The 18335-nt window shown below is 33.3% G+C and overlaps 1 protein-coding gene across 2 annotated transcripts in view; it reads left to right on the top strand.

Moving 5' to 3' along the window:
- The first annotated feature begins 7787 nt into the window (after positions 1-7787).
- LOC119635199 (pheromone-binding protein-related protein 6-like) overlaps positions 7788-18335 on the top strand; it is a 142680-nt gene continuing 132132 nt past the window's right edge. Inside the window, exons 1-4 of one of the 2 annotated variants that reach the window (XR_005247035.1) lie at positions 7788-8128; positions 10141-10216; positions 10284-10546; positions 10616-10706. Coding sequence is in view for 1 of the 2 variants with exons in the window: in XM_038029883.1 (XP_037885811.1) it covers positions 8042-8128; positions 10141-10216; positions 10284-10546; positions 10616-10633 (444 nt within the window). In the remaining variant the exon portion in view is untranslated. Of the gene's footprint in view, positions 8129-10140; positions 10217-10283; positions 10547-10615; positions 10784-18335 lie in introns of those variants that run through there. The other variant, XM_038029883.1, reaches the window with a different exon arrangement.

Raw genomic sequence — 18335 nt, 5'->3', positions numbered from 1 at the left:
CCTCAAACTCTTTGTCAGCAAAAGTAATGATCGCAGTCAGTCTTGGCATTTACTATTAGTATGTGCGTATGTGTGTGTGTGTGTGTGCATGAGCATTTGAGTTTTGGTTTGCGCGCATAGTTATTTTTCCCTTTTCCCATACTAGCCAGAACAGACAATACAATAACGATAAGTATATTCAATATGTCAGCTCTTTAGAGCAACATCTATCAACAACGGTATTCCTGAAAAAACTGCCCAATGACTATTGCTTGTATACAAAAAAGCCGTTTGAAACGATACTTAGTTCCTTGGCCATCACATTTTCACATACATCGTAAGCAATTTTTATAACAATTTTCCCTAAGGAATTCCCCAAAGGATTGATTGTTTAAATGCATAAGACATCTCTTCCATCGTATGTCGTACTGCATGTAATCACTTTCACATATGTACGAAAAGAAATGAAGCTGCTGCTAGCGGTTAGAGTGAGAAAAAATTCGACGTCACATTGTGTAGCAAACGCGTAGCTATAGACTAATCAGCATTAATTACTATGCAGCACTTTGAACGAGGCTGCTTGAAGCCAGCTGCCAGTGGCAAAGCTAATGAATTTTGTCAAATCAATCAATGCATTTTCATTTTTACTTATTTTCCAACTTTCTTGAAAGACATGAGTCCACGTACAGTATTTAACGTGCACCTACATATTTTCAAAGCGATCGGTATTCAACGTTGCTTCGCCTCTCTAAGAGTTAGCCTACGAATCTTGCATCTTACAATTGTTATGGTTCGAGTTTTAGTTCGTCAGTCCATACCTGTAACATGCATGTTTTCGGTGTAAAATACCGATTGTTAGCAGACTTTCTCAAATTCATTCGTTCCGTTAAAAACAATCGTGACCGAGAAGTAAATCGTACACACGGACTTGTGTGTGTAGAACTTAGCTTTCAAAAGTGTATAGCGAAAGATTTCGCCTATTTCAACAGCAACACATTTCGCGATGAGGCGATCTTAACCAATAATACCTGCTTTTGGCGATGTCAGGTTCGCTCAATTCGTCAACGTCGGGTTCGTCAATGGGTTCGTTCACTGAAATGAAATGATTAGCAAAAGGGTTCGACCAAAGCCATATAATCCGTCTTTCTTGTTCGTTTTTTATATGCTCTCGTCTTTTCTGCCTCTATTAAAAGTTTTGTGTGTAAACTCGGTGTATAAACAAGTTTTACTGCCACAATTTCCACAAAAAAAAAAAAAAAAAAAAAAAATTACAACGCACTCGTTGGTTTATTGTATGAGTTTTCGAGTTTTTCACTTTTTTTTTTTGTTTTGTTTTTTGTCTAAATTTTCAGTTTATTACTCTTGCTGTTCCTCTTTAGCGCTGGCAATGCAAAATATAATTAAATTTAATTTAAATGCGTCGCATTGTTGTTTTATACTTTTATTTTATTCCTTACTTTACTTAGTTTTTGGCAAATAAAGCCTACCTACCGCGTCACAATTATGTTTTGGAATCTGGCAATGGCATCGCGCAAATGCATTTTTTTTTTTATATATTTATTTATTTATTTATTTATTTATTTTTTGTTTTTTTTTTTTTTTTTTTTTTGAACGGCTAACGACCTATGAAAGCTGAACTTGCGCGACATTCCCGTAAAATAAATATACGTTTATGTGTATACGCATACACTATATATGTGAACGTGTGTTTATGTGAAACCATTATAGCTTAAGGATATGTTAATTTTGTCGTTTCAAATGTAATTTAATTAAAATTTCGGATACTTTGGAAAAATACTAAGCCTCCTAAGACACTCGTTCCTCAGAATGTTTTCTCTACACTCAGAGGCCTAATAATTATTTTTTAATTACCTATAATATATATATATATTTGTGACATAAGTATTTAAAATTTACTTTATTACCTAAAAAGACTGTTAAACTACTAATTGATATTTGTTACGAGTCCATCCAAAAGTATGGCAAGAAAACATGTAAAGGCTCTTAAAAAAGATGAAATGAACATTTCAACGATCAATGCAGATAGCAGATGGATATCAATCGAGTTTTTACTGAAAATACCTATTTATGGCCAATGTATATATAATCCAGATCATTTCATACATATACATATATATATATATATATATATATATATAAGAGAACAGATTACGATAGGTATTTAAAATTCATCCTCTAAAGCTTTCGTACTTTTATTTTTACTTGCAGTTTGTTATTTTGCTTTCTTTCTCGTCTTTCATTTCTTTTCCAAAAGCAAAAAAAAAAAAAAAAGAAAATGTTTTTTTCGAACCCTCTGCCCCCTCCTTCGTCCCCCCTTGAAAATAGAAAAGAGTAGCAAAATAAAATAAACGAAGATAGAGACATAAAAAATCTTGTTTAATTAAAACTTTTGTTCCGAAAATACTCAACAGATTTTGATGTGCGTCAAAGTTTATGCTTGTTTGTATATTTGAATGTAACTTTCTGCCTTCACCCGTTAACTATAATCTCACTAGCGCAATGGAGTGTCAGTGGTGGTGTTGGCAATAGTTGTGTGTGTTGATAGCAGTGAAGTTGATATAAACTGAAACTCTCCAAATCACTAGCTATATGCATTTCATATCTGCCGTCGTTGATGGTTAGTTTATTGCATGGCCTTAAGTTTATCAAATTATTCTTTTCTTCTTCAACAGAGATTCTTAAATTTGCTTTCCTCATACGAAGCTCATACTTCATACTTCATACGTATGGATATTTTATGAAAAGAACTTTTAATTACCTCAAATGTATATATTTGTAATATGTAAGGAAGAAGAATAAGCGAATAGCTTTTATGAATTGCAGAAAGAAGTCCAGTTGTCCAAGCTCGCAGTCAGTGAATGTGTTTTTTTGCAGCGTACCTTTACAAGAACATGGCAAGCCGTTCTTCTCTATTGATAATAAAATTTTCGAAATCGTTGCAAGCTTTCAGGGATCAGTTTACGTATACAACATTGCAAATACCGAAATTCGCATTTCATTGGGACTTTTGGTTTCTTAAAACGACGCTCGTGCCTGTTTTTATAGGGTTCGCTACCCATATGAATTGAAATATGAATCGATGCAGAGATAAAATAAAAACAAAATCCCTGAACATAATTGTAAACGCATCACGCCTTCATGAGCAGTAAATCGCCAAGAAAACGCCAGTTGGTAAGCCTTCATGTATGTAACTTCGCCATGAACATAGGTAGCCCAAGACAAGAATTTTGAATTTGTTCAAGTTTTCATTCGCGTAGCATAGGAACACACGAGTTCAGTGAAGATCGTAATACCTTATCTCTCGCAATTTTCTGCATCTTTCTCTCTCCCCACTCGGTCTCTTCCACTAACTTCACTATCTTCCTCACCACATATGGGTTTCTCCCTCTCTTATGTATTAATTAAGCAGAGAAATGTTGACCCGCGGAATTTCTTATTAAATCAATTTCTTCAACGTGCTCTGTCTGGGTTGTAAAAAAAAAAAAAAAAAAAACGAAGCAAATTCTAGTCCTTTAAGCCCTTATTAGATAAGCAATTTAGAAGAGATGAAAACTTTTGGGCATCGCTTGCTGCAGTATGAAAGAGAGAATTGCATCGAATTTTCTTTATCGAGAACGAAATTTCTCACAATCTTGGTTAAGCTCATAAATGATTATCATCAGCGAATGCTGACTTAATCACTAAAGGGGAGAATCAGGTTGAATAGTATCGAATTTGACATTTATGTCCATTAATCTAATTAATTCAAAAAGTACACTTGAGGCTAATCCGCACGGCCTAGCAAATTATTTACCCATGATTACGAATATATCCATCATCGATACCGCTTACGATATCCATATACGATATTCATCTTTCCCGATTGCTGTATTACGAGAGAAAGTGAAATCGCTCAAGGTCAGATAAAGTGCTGTTCGTTTTTAACAGTTTGGAATCTCTGATTAACGCAACAGTAAATAAATAAGAGTGAGAAGTTACTCTACAGTCCGTTCACCATTCACTCTCAATGCTCTAAGTACTTTTTGAGCATTTACCACTTTCGGAAGTGGTACAAAGTTAGCTATGTAGTATGTTTTTTTATTTTTTTTTTATTTTTTTTTTTTAATTTATTTATTTACTTTTTGTTTATTTTCTTTTTTCTAACAGATGTATTCTTAGTTACTGCCGAGCTTCCCCTTTCTTCTTTTTTTTTTCCTTGCAATATTAAATTTAGTATGGATTTATTTTTAGACATTTCTCTCTATGAGTTTGTTTTGAATACAAATTTAATTATTTTAATGGGAAAAGGATATGCAGAGTCATGCAAATACATATACATATACATAATCTGTAAGCTTTTATTAATGAAGAGGAAGGATCAATTTTTTTTTTAAATCAATTTTATATTTAATACAAAACTAGGCTTATCTAGAGGACTACAGTGCTTTTCATTTAAGCGAACTAACTAAAAAGTAAAATTTCTTCACAATAATCGATATATGAAAGAGAAAGTGGTTGTTGTGGCTACGAAAGAACTAGAATGATGACTTAAGCGATAAAATGAGTTTTATCACTTTGAAATATTCAAGAATGAATCTTTAAGGGGCATATGAAGGATTAATGTAAAATTCTGGCCCGGTAATTATGCCACAAATGCTTTCGCCTTCGCGTTTATACAACGGCTCTTGCACTTTCCGAAGGGTCTCCCAAGGGGATTTCTCTCTTTTCCGAAACGCCTTATTGCCTATTGCACGGAAAATCATGCGATTTTATTGATTAGTTGGCTAAAAAGAAAATCAGAACGAATTAAAAAAGTAAAGCCACTGTAAATACTTCGCTAAACTTATTTTTCACCTTTTTTTTAGTAATAGCGTAGTTAATAGCAATGTTAGAAAATGATCATGGGCGTGGCACAATTTTAAGTAGTCCAAAAATTTGTGTACCATAACTTTAGCTCCAACTTTTTTAATCCTCTCACGAATCGTTAAAATATGTTACATGCTGCTATTTTCTATAATGGATCGGTCCCCTATCTTTCTGTTATTCATATTAATGACTTTTCAAAATTAGCCGTAAAAGTGTTGCGATGTAAAGCGTTTTCAATAGTATGCGTCCTTGTGCCAAAACACATCAGTATAGCAAATAGCACCTGTAGGATGAATCCAAGAAAACAGGATGGGCGGAGAGACGGACGGATAGACAGACAAGATATAGTAATGTGATTGTGAAGCGTTCGGTATTATGAAAGATAAGTCTATCTCAAGAACTTCTAGGTGTTACACACATCCACACGAACTTAATCTATACTTGAACTACGAGTGATGTTGAACATAAAAATTTCCCTTAAAAAGTGTTGCGATACAAAGCATTTTCAATAGTATGCGTCCTTGTGCGAAAACACATCAGCATACCAAATTGCACCTCTAGGATGAACCCAAGAATACAAGATGGACGTATAGACAGACAAGATATAGAAATGTGATTCTGAAGCGATCGGTATAATGAAAAATAGGTCTAACTATTTGTTTAGAACTTCTAATGGCAGATAAGTGTTCAGTGTCATCTAAACTGATTTGAACTGAGTCAATTAATGATAGCGGATATATATATGATTGGTCTGAAGGCAAGCACACATTTTTAACTTGTTTTTAATCACTCTTGTGTGTTTCGTAAGTTGAAAAAGTTTTTTCGGCAAGCTGTTGACATACTTGTATCTGCCATGTTGACATCGACTAGTCAATTAAATGAAAAGCACAATACTTACCTACAAATAAATTTATTTCTCAATGTCCTTTAGAAGGAAAGAAGAGGAAAAAAATATTTTTTTTTTTTTTTGCCTTTGCAAATCCTTAAATATTTAATAGCAAAAGAAACAGTGAACGTTAATTAAAACATTTATTTAATTAGGTAGTTCTCAGGCCAACTACATGCGAACTTTTCTCTTTAACATTAAACACAAGTAACCTGTAAAAGTTAAAAATACTTTCATAATAATAAACTTCAATATAAACTTTACTTTAAACTTTAATATAAGCCATTCATCGAACATTTACACAATAAATGTAATACAAACCCTTTGGATTAAGACCTATACGGTTTCTTCTTCTTCTTATTGCATATATATATATTTAGGTTTCTCCAAAATTTTGTGTAAGTTTTGAAGCAACTTAAAAGATGAAAGCCAGATTCTTATAAACTTGTTTATTCGATTTAAGGAAACGATATGCGAAAGAAATAAATACATTTGCAATTAAAAGTTTAGTTCTCCCTTAACGGCATCATCGCTGGATGATTGAAATAAAAAAAAAATGTGTTAATCAAATTTCGTTTATCATCTAATGATAGGTCCCGCATTAAGCATGACACCAATAAATTTTTATTAATTTTTTTCATTAATTAACCTTATAGTAAATATAGGTATTTACAGGCCTACAATAGAGACATATGACGATCTCATGTTCATTTGTAAGGAATATTTTCAAGAATTTTAAAGCTTTGTTTATCTTCCCCTCTTTTATCTAAAATAACACAATTTCTATTCAAAAGTCAATTGATATTTACATATATAATGTTAAAATAGCTTTATTTATTACATAGCTTTGATCATTTATTATGGAGAGCAAAGCAAAAAATATATATAAAAAAAATTCATCCAACGTGGAAGCAGGGCTAGACCGAAAATCGATATGAGGAACAATTTCCGTTCCGACTTTGGCAAAATGGCCAAGCCGTGCTTTCTTTACCAGTTTGGTATGAATTGTAGGCAAATACTGAAGAGAATGATAGGCAGCCTTATTAGCTCCCGCTTTGTTTCTTTTTTTTCTTCTTAGTTTCTTTTCGGACAAAAGAAGTCAAAAGCTTATCTTGGCAAGCAAGAGTTGAATGCTACCCTTATTCCGTTTTTTTTCTTCTTTCAAATGTAAACCATATTCTCGGACGACAGAAATGATTAGCTTATAATTGTATAAATTACCCGAAATCCAGCATTGATCTATCCCACCATTTTAACTCTGTCCGCTTTCAAACTGAACGCTCATTTGTTCATTTCTCTTTCTCCAATCATCGTCCTTCCTTATCAACACCATGTACTAGGTACGTAGGGAGGATATCCGCAGAATGGCTTGTGAAGTAAAAAAAAATAAAATAAATAAACGATTGAGAAGAAAAATAAATTTTCGAAATTATTCATAACAGTCGATTCCCTTACATAGGTCAGTGCAGATTCCTTTTCCCGAACTTGCCTCTCATAGAAATATATCTACATGTCACACATTTCCCCTTCAATTTGTTACAATCGCTATTTATTTAGCTAGAGAAATAATTTCTAAGACTAAAGTCTTGAAACACTAGCATCTAAGACTATCGGCCTTGGTTCCGCCTGCATTTGTTGTTCAATGATATTAGTCTTGGATTTTTCGTATGCAGAAGAGTCAGGGAACTAATTGCTCTCTTTCGCTAATTTCATATTTTGCTTAAGCCTACACTTATACGTATCTCTTTTTCTCTTTATGCATTTTCAGATAATGCTCAAGCAGTATGAAAGAACTAATATACTCGCTGTACGACTATACTAATATAGTCACTATACATTGTGATGGATATGAAAATTTTGAGAAATTATATTACAAAATATCGGTTGTCATCATTTGGACACTTGTTGATATGTTCGAGTAACGCCCTTACAATGAATATTGTATATAAATGACGATTGAAGGTAACTATAACCTAAAGGTGGATATCACTTATTATATGTTGATGCGATGTAATTATTGGATGCAGCGAATCAAAAACGGAAATATATAATTGTTACATCAAAGTGACAATCAACAATTATCCATATCACGTCACACGTTCTGTTCGATACCAACATAGTTGCAGAGACATAACAATAAATGCATATAAATACTTTTTAAAAGCAATAGTAATCACGTACAAATTGAGCAAGAACTGCTGCGGAAGAGTGCTTGCTTCATTCAATATTTGACGAAAGCAACAAAGGAATATTAAAATTAATATTAAAAAAAAAAAAGAGAACAATAGTAGAGCAGAAAACGTAATCAAAATGAAAAAGTATATCATTACGTTCGCCATAACGTTGTTATTGTCGTTCGGTTTGAACAACGCACAGAAGCCACGACGCGATGAAAATGTTAGTATCAGAACACAATCAGCCAATCAATAATTACCTTGTTTTAAATTACGAAACGAGATAATTCAGTCCAGTTAGTAGCAATAAATAACCGATACGGACGAGAGAGAGAGAGAGAGAGAGAGAGAGAGAGACATAAAAAAGAACATTGTGCACATTATGTAAAAGTGCTTGCTTGCTTGCTTGCTTATCGGTCGTTTCATCGATATCCTCCATAGTTGCACTTGAGTTTTATTATCTATCTACTAGTGTAACAACTAACTATGAACAAATTGCAATTTTACTTGTAAGTAAGCAATGTTGATTAGAGCGACATAGTTAGTTAATTGACATAAGATGAAATAGATTAGAAATTACATATGTATTGCTCTTCCAATGGACATAAGACTTTCACACTTCAGTAAAGAGTTATATATGGGATTAAACACTCGACTAAGTGAGATTTGATGACCATAATTGATTCAAGTATTTAGAGTGATGATGATACATTTCATATGAAAAAGTGTAAAAGTGTGAAAAACTAATACTAATGTAATACGTGCTCGACATTTACACTCGGATATAAACGGATCTTAGGTTTACAATTTTATACGAATGCCAATACTCTTTGCTAAAAGGACAAGCTCGTAAATTACTGGCTAACGAGCTGTGGAAAGACGTCGACCCAGAACCGAAGTAGTGTGATGAAGAAATGATCAGAAATAAGGAAAGGAAATTATCCTACACTAATGTCGCGCAACGTAACAGGTCTAGACACATATTGTCGCTAATTGATGCAATTGTAGTCTGCACTTCGAGAAAACTGGGAGAACACATCTTATACTGACGATGCTGGGAACTGGGAGAACACATCTTACACTGACGATGCTAGGAACTGGGAGAACACATTTTACACTGACGATGCTGGGAATTGGGAACACACATCTTATGCTGACGATGCTGGGAATTGGGAGAACACCTCTTACACTGACGATGCTAGGAACTGGGGGAACACATTTTACACTGACGATGCTAGGAATTGGGAGAACACATCTTACACTGACGATGCTAGGAACTGGGAGAACACATCTTACACTGATGATGCTGGCAATTGGGAGAACAAATCTTACACTGAAGATGCTGGGAGTTGGAAGAGCACATCTTACACTGACGATGCTGGGAACTGGGAGAACACATCTTACACTGACGATGCTAAGAACTGGGAGAACACATTTTACACTGACGATGCTGGGGACTGGGGGAACGCATCTTACACTGACGATGCAGGGAACTGGGGGAACGGATCTTACACTGACCTTGGTAGAAATTGATGTAACCGCCTTGAAAATTTCCAGCGGATACAACGTGCTATTCGCACTGATCGAAATACCTTCCAGTCCGAACAAACAAGAAATATTACTTGATCCTTACTTCGTTGTTTGCGTGAAATTATTCGCCAGATAATAGTGCTTCTCAAACTACGCTATATTTCGACTTTTTTTCGTCAGACGTTTTACTCGCCTGATTTAGATTTTTAAAAGGCTGCTCCATCAATACCCTGACTTAAATGAAGAAACAAATCCGAATCGAGCAAAGCTTTAAATGAAAGTAAAAAAACGTATCTATGCACAAAGCTTGACGCAGACGTAAGATAGAAATCTGCCGAGTTAACGCAAGAAAACTACTCGTTGCACACGTTGCGCGAATTAGTTTAGTAAAGGCTTTACTAACTTTTTACAACATTACAATGCAGCGATGGTGGCACTCTGGTGGGTCTCTTGCTCTTGCTTCTTTGCGTCTAGAAATTTCTAAATGATTGATTAGTTGGTTTGAGAAAAAGTCGTGAGTAAACGAGATACGATAGTTCTTCAAAAAGTCGAAATAGTAGAATGTCAACGAACGAAAGGTGCATAAGTGTTCTTTCCATCAACCCTTAGAAGTTTGTTTGCAATTGTTTTTTTTTTTTTTCTTAGATAGCAGCTCATTATGTAATGCTCTATCCTAAAATAACTAACATATCACTTTTGTCTTAGTATCCTCCGCCGGATTTCTTAAAATTCTTCAAAATTATTCATGAAGTTTGTGTAGAAAAAACCGGAGCTACAGAGGGTAGGTAACAAATTGTGCGTGACGTATCTTTTCAATTTACTTTCGTTTTTTTGTTTCATCTATGCAGAGGCCATTAAGGAATTTAGCGATGGTGAAATTCATGAAGATCCAGCTCTTAAATGTTACATGAATTGTCTATTTCATGAAGTGGATGTTGTCGACGATGCTGGCGAACTGCATTTCGAGAAATTAGTACGTATGATACCGGAACCGTACCTTAAAATGTTTCAACACATTCTCGATGCTTGTGTATCTCATATACCGAAGGGTGAGACACAATGCGATCGCGCTTGGTCGTGGCATGTTTGTTTCAAACAAACCGATCCAGTGGTAAGAAAACATATATTTTGCATAGAAGTCTTGCAATTATTTGTGTTTTAATCATTTCGATAATTTCAGCTTTACTTTTTGCCGTAAAAACATAAACTCGGACTTTCTCAAATTTCAAGTGTACATCCATGCACGCGCTATTACTTACTTACACTATAAGGTAATCTTTCTTTCTTGGATATAAGTTTTCAGATATCCTGCAAATGATTATAATACAATAATAAATCGTTAATTGAACCATTTTGCCTGCAATTACTAAAAATAATAACGGGACCTTATAGGTCCTTAGGTCTCTAATATTCATACATTCATACAATTAATCAAAATGCATTTTATGCACTTTCTAATAACAAAAAGCAAGCTTTTAAGAAGTATGGAGTATGTGGCCAACCGTCTGCCATTTACTATTATGTAATATACGTAGACTTGGTTGTTCAAGTTCTATATAAACTATTGCAACATAGAGGGCTAAAAAAAAAGTCTCGTTAAAAATTTGTACTTAGTGTTCGTCGAATAATAGAAGCGACTCTACAGCGTTGACTTTTTACACACTTTTCAACGTTTGGTTTGTCAGTGAATCGCGTTCACTTCCGAAGTTCTCCTATTCTGTGACTTGGTCGCCGTGAAATCGTACATTTTTCAATAGTGTGCTATTTCGATTAGATGACAGAAGTAAAATGAGAGATTTAATATGTATCCTTCGGGGAAGGGCTTAAAAATCATAAAAGCTGAGGTGAATATAATAAATCTATGAAATCTAGAATATTTTAAATCGTTAAAATGCAACTTTGTTTTTCTATGTAATGCAACACTGTACTTTTCTCTTATGCCTTGTAACACTCACACTTTTTGCACTTTAGAGAAGAAGAAAAAGTAAACAACAGGTACTTGATAAATGTAAGGAGATATACTAAGATTAGCTCGATTAATAGTATACAAGAAATTTCAAATAAAAAAGAAAACTAATTCTGCTTGCTCTTTAGAGGCAATATTTTGTCATCCTGCTATTTATTTGCTTTCGTTACTTTATTGATCATTTTTTGTTTTCAATTTTGATTGGATTAACTGACTGACATCATTAGTATTGTATAATATACATACCCATAATATTGGATAATTTTGATATTACATATGAGGGCATACTACAGAAGCTGCCACAACGTCCTCAAATAATAATTTATTTAAAATATTTATTCACATATCAAACATAATGCGCGTAAGCATACATTCTGCATACCCATCATCGAAGAATGAACGATTTATAGATTTGTCATCCAGGAATACATATTAAAGGGTACGTAAAAAGAGCAAAATTCTGATTTAATTTACCGCCGTCCGACCTTTTATTAGTTGCTTGTTATTGAAACTCTCGCAACGGTCGCAAAAATTAAAAGTTAAATCTGGACCGTCTATTACACACACTTTGCTTTACAATTCGTTTCCAAGCACGTTCACGTTGTACAACAAATCGTAACGTATAACATATATAAAACCTTGCGGAGATTTATCTGAAATTTGGTAAAAAAAATTTCGAAAATACAGCAAAAACACTTCAAAAAATGCGCGCACGGTGAGCGAAAAATGCCCCTATAATTTTACATTGGTGTAAAACATGGGTCAGATATTTTCCAGTCCCAGTGAAAAGGCTTGTAAGAAAATGGTTCTAGCTTTAATTGATGTAATATCATTGAATGTAATGTCATTGTCCTGATAGATCGACATTCGGAACAGGCTCGTACACCCTTCGATTTCCTCATTCCCTGGCTCTGCGTATTGCTTTCATTGAATAGTGTACCCATCCCTTACTTCCGCTGATCCCAAATATATATATTTTAAGGAATTCGTACTCATATGCGTACTCCTGTGGGTTTTCTTGTTTTTTTGGTCATTTAATGTCATCTCTATATGGGGTATGAAAAACACAAAACCATATATTCGTTAAGTGCTTAAAATGTTTAAAATATTTTCTACTTAGTTGGCATTTTTCACGTTTCAATTCGTTGCTTGTTTTTTTTTTTTTTTTTTTTTTGCACCCACAATTAAAGCATTAAGGATATACTAATTTTACCAGTCCGCTTACAACATCGCAGAATATGTATTATCCGAAAGGATGGATATACATTCAACAATATCCGTCTTTCGGTCTATGCGGGAAAATAATTTCGAATTTTTAATTTGAATTTTGAAAATGGATTGATTATAAACGACAACAACAACAAGAAAAAGCCCCATAGCTAAATGCTTTCAAATTTGAATTAACATCCTATGGCGAGCAATAGTTGGAACAAAAAACGAGGACAAATTTTTCACGAATACTCAGTGCAATGTGAAATGTCGTAAAACGCAATGATATTCAGATGTGATTTAAATGTGGGGTATAACAAATTCGATTAAAGACAAATGAAAAATTTTTGCAATGTGAAAAGCATGAAAACTAAATAATTGCAAATAAATTCTAACAACGACAAAATGTTTTAATGACCGCAAGCAAATACATATGATTACGATTCAATTAAAAGGGCAAACAAACTAAAGCAACCCAATTACAATACATTATTCATAGCGTGCGAACAGACACAGCAAACCCAACAAGAAAATTAATTTAGCCATAAGGCGAATTTCGAATACTCTACCAAAACATCAAATGATTGTTAACTTTAAACCCAATCTATTATATATATATGTATATATATATATATATATATATATATATTAAATGAATAACTAAAGTAAAAATATATTGAAATACTTAAGTAATTGGATGAGTAAAGCATAAGTCATTGGCTTTCCTGTGTAGATAAATATGATGTTGGTTCTATCAAAGCGTAAGCGGACAGGGTAGCATGGCTTTTCAGCAATGATGCTTTAATTTTGGGTGTGTGTGTGTGTGTGTTTTTTGTTTCCCCCCACCCACTGCTGATAGTTCGTGACTGTAGTCCATTAAAAGCCACTTCCTCCTACTCCTAGTCCGTACTCTATGAGAAGGCAGCTTAGGTGTACTTTCGCAGGGAGAGAGCTGCCCTGAAGGCACAGTTAGTCGATCATTCTTTGTTTCTTCAATATGTTTGCGGCAAACATTCTTACCGCTTTCCAATTTTTTAAGCCGTACAGCAACATGTTCATCGCGAAGATGTACGGGAAAAGAATCTCTCCAATTTAAGTCTGTCGTCCGTTTTGGTATTTCTGGCCGCCTTATGTAACATTGAAAATAATGCAGAAAGTGCTAGGCTCGAATTTAAACTGCTAGAGTTAAGCTCGGAAGCATCCATGACCGCTAAGTGGTTGGGTCACGTACAAGTCCTCCCTACTGAGCTGCCTCTAAATCCATTTGGTTATGTTTGGAATGAACTTATGGGTTCGTCTACAGATAAACTTGGAAGCATCCATGACCGCTAAGTAGTTGGGTCACGTATAAGTCCTCCCTACCGAGCTGCCTCTAAATCCATTTGTCTAGAATGGAATTGTACGTCTGTCTTCTCTTCAAAGATTCAATCGATCGCGCCTACCATTCATAGACCAGCCAACGCCTTACCAGCGCCTGTGCATGCTTTACTACTTGCAAAATGTTAAAATGCCTTCAAAAGGCTTTCAGCTTCACTTTATAGTTACTTGAAAGCTATAAGGAATCTTACGTCTCTTGGTGTTACGCAACGTCCCGTTTCGAATGGTCGCTCATCTCGTTACTTAGCAAATGGTAAACTTAATAAACTCGATAGTTTGAAAATGAATGAAACAATAAAATGCATTTTAACATTTTCATATCTAATAAATATGTAAACAAAGATATACATATGTACATTTTTATATACAATGTATACTCCTCTAAATAGAAAAAAACAAAAAAAAAAAAAGAAAAACATAGAGAAACACCAAATAAGTGAGAACAGGACGAGTAGGACAAAACAATTGAGAAAATTTATATACGCCTTACGGCGAATCATGAATACGCGCCATTTGAACAATTTCCTAATTCGGTTGAGTTCTCATTGAGGTATCATTATTATCTCGTGGTTACGTTTTATATCAATACCTTTTATAGCCTGTGTGTGTGTGTGTGTGTGTGTGTGCGTAAACGAATTATAGCAATATTTTGAAATCAAAATTTTTTTATTCTAAACATTTGAAATATTAAAAATCCCTTTTTGAAACATGATACTGAAAATTGATCTAAAGAGCAGACATTTGCTAAGCTTCAGTTCAGTCTATATTGACTTTTGTGACTTTAAAATATTGGCCAATAAGATCAAATCGATTGAATATTGTATATTAATCAAAAATAGAAATAGGAGCACTCATGAATATTGTCCTGGTCCGTTGCCGGCCTTGCAAAAGCAATGATGAAACCAAACTTCGATAATGAGTACAATAAGAGAGCAATAGCCGTACAATACTGTGATGGGTGGTGATACACAGGGAAGGGAAAACATATATAGTAAAGTTGAGAGATCACAAACATACACATGTACTTCATCTATATAAAGCAATAGATAGTATGTAGCATACAGCAGCATACAGTGTTGCTGCTTGCTCCTCGGGAGACGGAGAGACTCTATTTAATTAAATAATAAATCTAATATGCATTTTGTTTATTGTGCCAGCAACAAAACATTTTATTCCGTAATGGCCCAAGAAATGAAGACGCAAACATATGTAGACCAACAAAATTTATACACATGATAGGCATATATATATATATATATATATATATATAATATACCTACTGTACCATTGCATATATATGCATGTGTGCTTATTGCGGCTGGAGTCAAGAGAAAAGACATATACAAAAGTTTATTTTAATTTAAAAAGTTTAAAACTTAAGCTTCAATTAATGATTTATTCATTTATATGTGTACACACACATGTCAAATACAATTTTCGAATACACACTTCTGAAGTTTGCTTTTTTAAAGAAACCAACATAAAGAAAACAATTTCGTCACCTCGGCCATCTGCGAGATTACATACCAGAATGTTTGATGAGCACTTTATAAGGTGCTCCGAACTTAGGAGGGTGACGACGGAATTCATAAGATTCATAAAGCTGAGGAGAATAAAGGGGCTCGAGCGAATGCATTAGATCTTTTCAGGGTATAGTGCGGATTGCATACCACTTCACAAGACACTACAATTCATAATGATAAGAAGAAGGCGTAAGAAGAAGTTAAGCCTGTTTCCATGAGGTAAGTTTCTTCTTCGCCCTATTTTGTACTAACAAGAAATTGTTGTTTATTAATTTTAGCCGAAAATCGTTTGTAGCTATAGTTAAAGGTTTGTAGTTTTCTTTTATAAACACGCATTACGTTAGCTATTCTTCGAAAGAATATTATATTCGGTCGTGACCGAATCTTTTATACCCATCATCGTCATCCTAGAAAAAAGGAAAAGAACTAAGTTTTCATTCTCTATAATATATTGGGCGGACGTGAAAAAAACTCGCAAGTAAAAAAAAAAACGGAAAGCAACAGTGTTCACGGTTGTTGTTACACGGGGCCGTGGTCACTGTAGACGAATCCGTTAAAAATTTTAGTTCATTTTCGAATGCTTTTGCAAGTTTGTGGTCGAACGAGAGATAATCTTTACCACAGCTATCACGTATAGCTACGCAAGCGGACAGATTGATAGGCGAACAGACGGACATGCGTAGGTGCTTTCCGAATTCGTAACTGGTCGAAAAATTTATACACCTTATGAGGGTTTTAATGGTTTTGAAAAAAAAACCCATTTGGAAAAAAAAAAATGAAATTATGACACTATAAAATTGAGTGGCCGTGAGCGATTTTTTTCCATTCTTGCAAAAGTACTGCAGCATTATTATTTGCTGTAACCACTATTCTACCACTTTTTCATCCCTTTTGAAAAACAAAGTTGTCCTCAATTTACATATTATTGTGGGCGTATCCTTCAACCGTATCCTTCAACCATTTTCAGTACCAACTTGCGTGCAATGTTTCTCGAAATTTAAAGTCAAGAGCATAGCAAATGTTTACAGCAGATATTGCACGGACGGACAGACAATCATAATTTTGATAATCAAGAATGTATATACTTTGTGCTTCGTTCTGAGCATTGCAAACGTTTTGACAAAATGAATATACTCCCCATCTTTCGGTGATAGATATAAACATCGAGCTTAAGCAAATGCAAATCTAAACGATATGACAATTGTATGAAATTTTTTTCTACTAAAAATATTCTTCTCTTTGCTCCTTATTAGAGATTTACTTTTAAAAGAATTTCAAGAAAAATTTCTCAAAAATGCACTCAACAACTTTTTTTTTAAATTTATTAATTCATTTATTCATTACATTCATTCAGGCTATTATACATTATGTCTATCTGTCTGTCTGTCTGTCTGTCCGTCCGTCAGTCTACTTCAGCAATCATAAATGTATTAAATGATTAAATCAGATAATTTTCTTGAAATCACTCGTTCAAATTTAGACAGAAATTAATCGCCATAGATTAAATTTACTCAATAAAATTTGATAGCGGATATAAATATATATATATACCATATATATACCATATTACGCATATGGTATCGATATATGTATGTGCTTACTAAACAAATATCATATAATTTTAAATTATGCACACATAATGAACTAAATACAAATATAAACAATTATAATAATAATAATAAAAAAAAAAAAAAATTGATTGAATTATCGAAGAATTAAATAATAACTGCATTCGAGAAAAGCAACAAATTATGAAAAAATATTAAGCTTTTAACAATAATAATAAAAAAACAATTAACTCATTCTTCTCGCAATCATAAATCAAAAAAAAAATTTAACGAATATTGTTTGAATTCGTGAAAGGCTTAATACTTTTTTGATTACGATATAATAAATGAAAGACGCGTTTCCCTTACTATCGCGTTTCTTTTCATTTTATTTACTCTTTTCATTTCCATTTCACATAATAATAATAATAATATTTTCTAATGCTATCATAATTTGAACACTATACGCGTATTCATCGGTTTATGGGTGAAAAAGAGAGCAACGTAACGTGTCATAATTAATTATTTTATTGTTAAACAGCATTGATTTTAATACTACATATATATATATATATATATATATATATATATATATGTGTGTATATGTTTATGTCATGATATGAGGAATTATGTCATTAATTTGCAATAACGTTAAAGGTTATGCATGTAAATATATATATATATGTATTGTGTATATATGCATATTTATTTTGTTTCTACATTTATTTATACATTACATACATAATGGATATATTGAGAAATTCCTCTATAAACATATAATATATATATATAATATTTGTCATTATTATAATGCATTATTAACCGCATTTGTGTGTTTTGCATAATATCTTTTAATCTTGAAAATCTCTTTATCAATGTGGAAACAGTGGGCGGGTTTTATTGTATTTAAATTAATAATAAAATAATTTATCGTTAAATATGAGTGTATGTGTGTGTATGTGTGTGTGTATGTATGTATGTATGTATGTTATGCACATGCAATCACATAAAATGCATACACAAAACTTATTAATGAAATGCATCTTTTTAAGATTTTTCAATTACCGCCCACATTATTGATTGCAAACATATTAATATTAATATTCATAATCATTAAATTTAGTTAAACACATGTTTTAGTTTTCTTTTGAAATGCATACACGCAAACATACATACGACTCAATAAATAAATTATTATCTCTCTCTCCCTCTCTCTCTCTGGCTGTCTCTCCCCCTAATAAACACAAACACCTGCAAGTAGATAGATAGCTATCTGCT

Source organism: Glossina fuscipes, unplaced genomic scaffold (genome assembly GCF_014805625.2).
Source record: "Glossina fuscipes isolate IAEA_lab_2018 unplaced genomic scaffold, Yale_Gfus_2 3, whole genome shotgun sequence".
NCBI classification, from domain to species: domain Eukaryota; kingdom Metazoa; phylum Arthropoda; class Insecta; order Diptera; family Glossinidae; genus Glossina; species Glossina fuscipes.
Note: the sequence above shows the minus strand (reverse complement) of the source record. Positions and strands in the feature narration are given on the sequence as shown.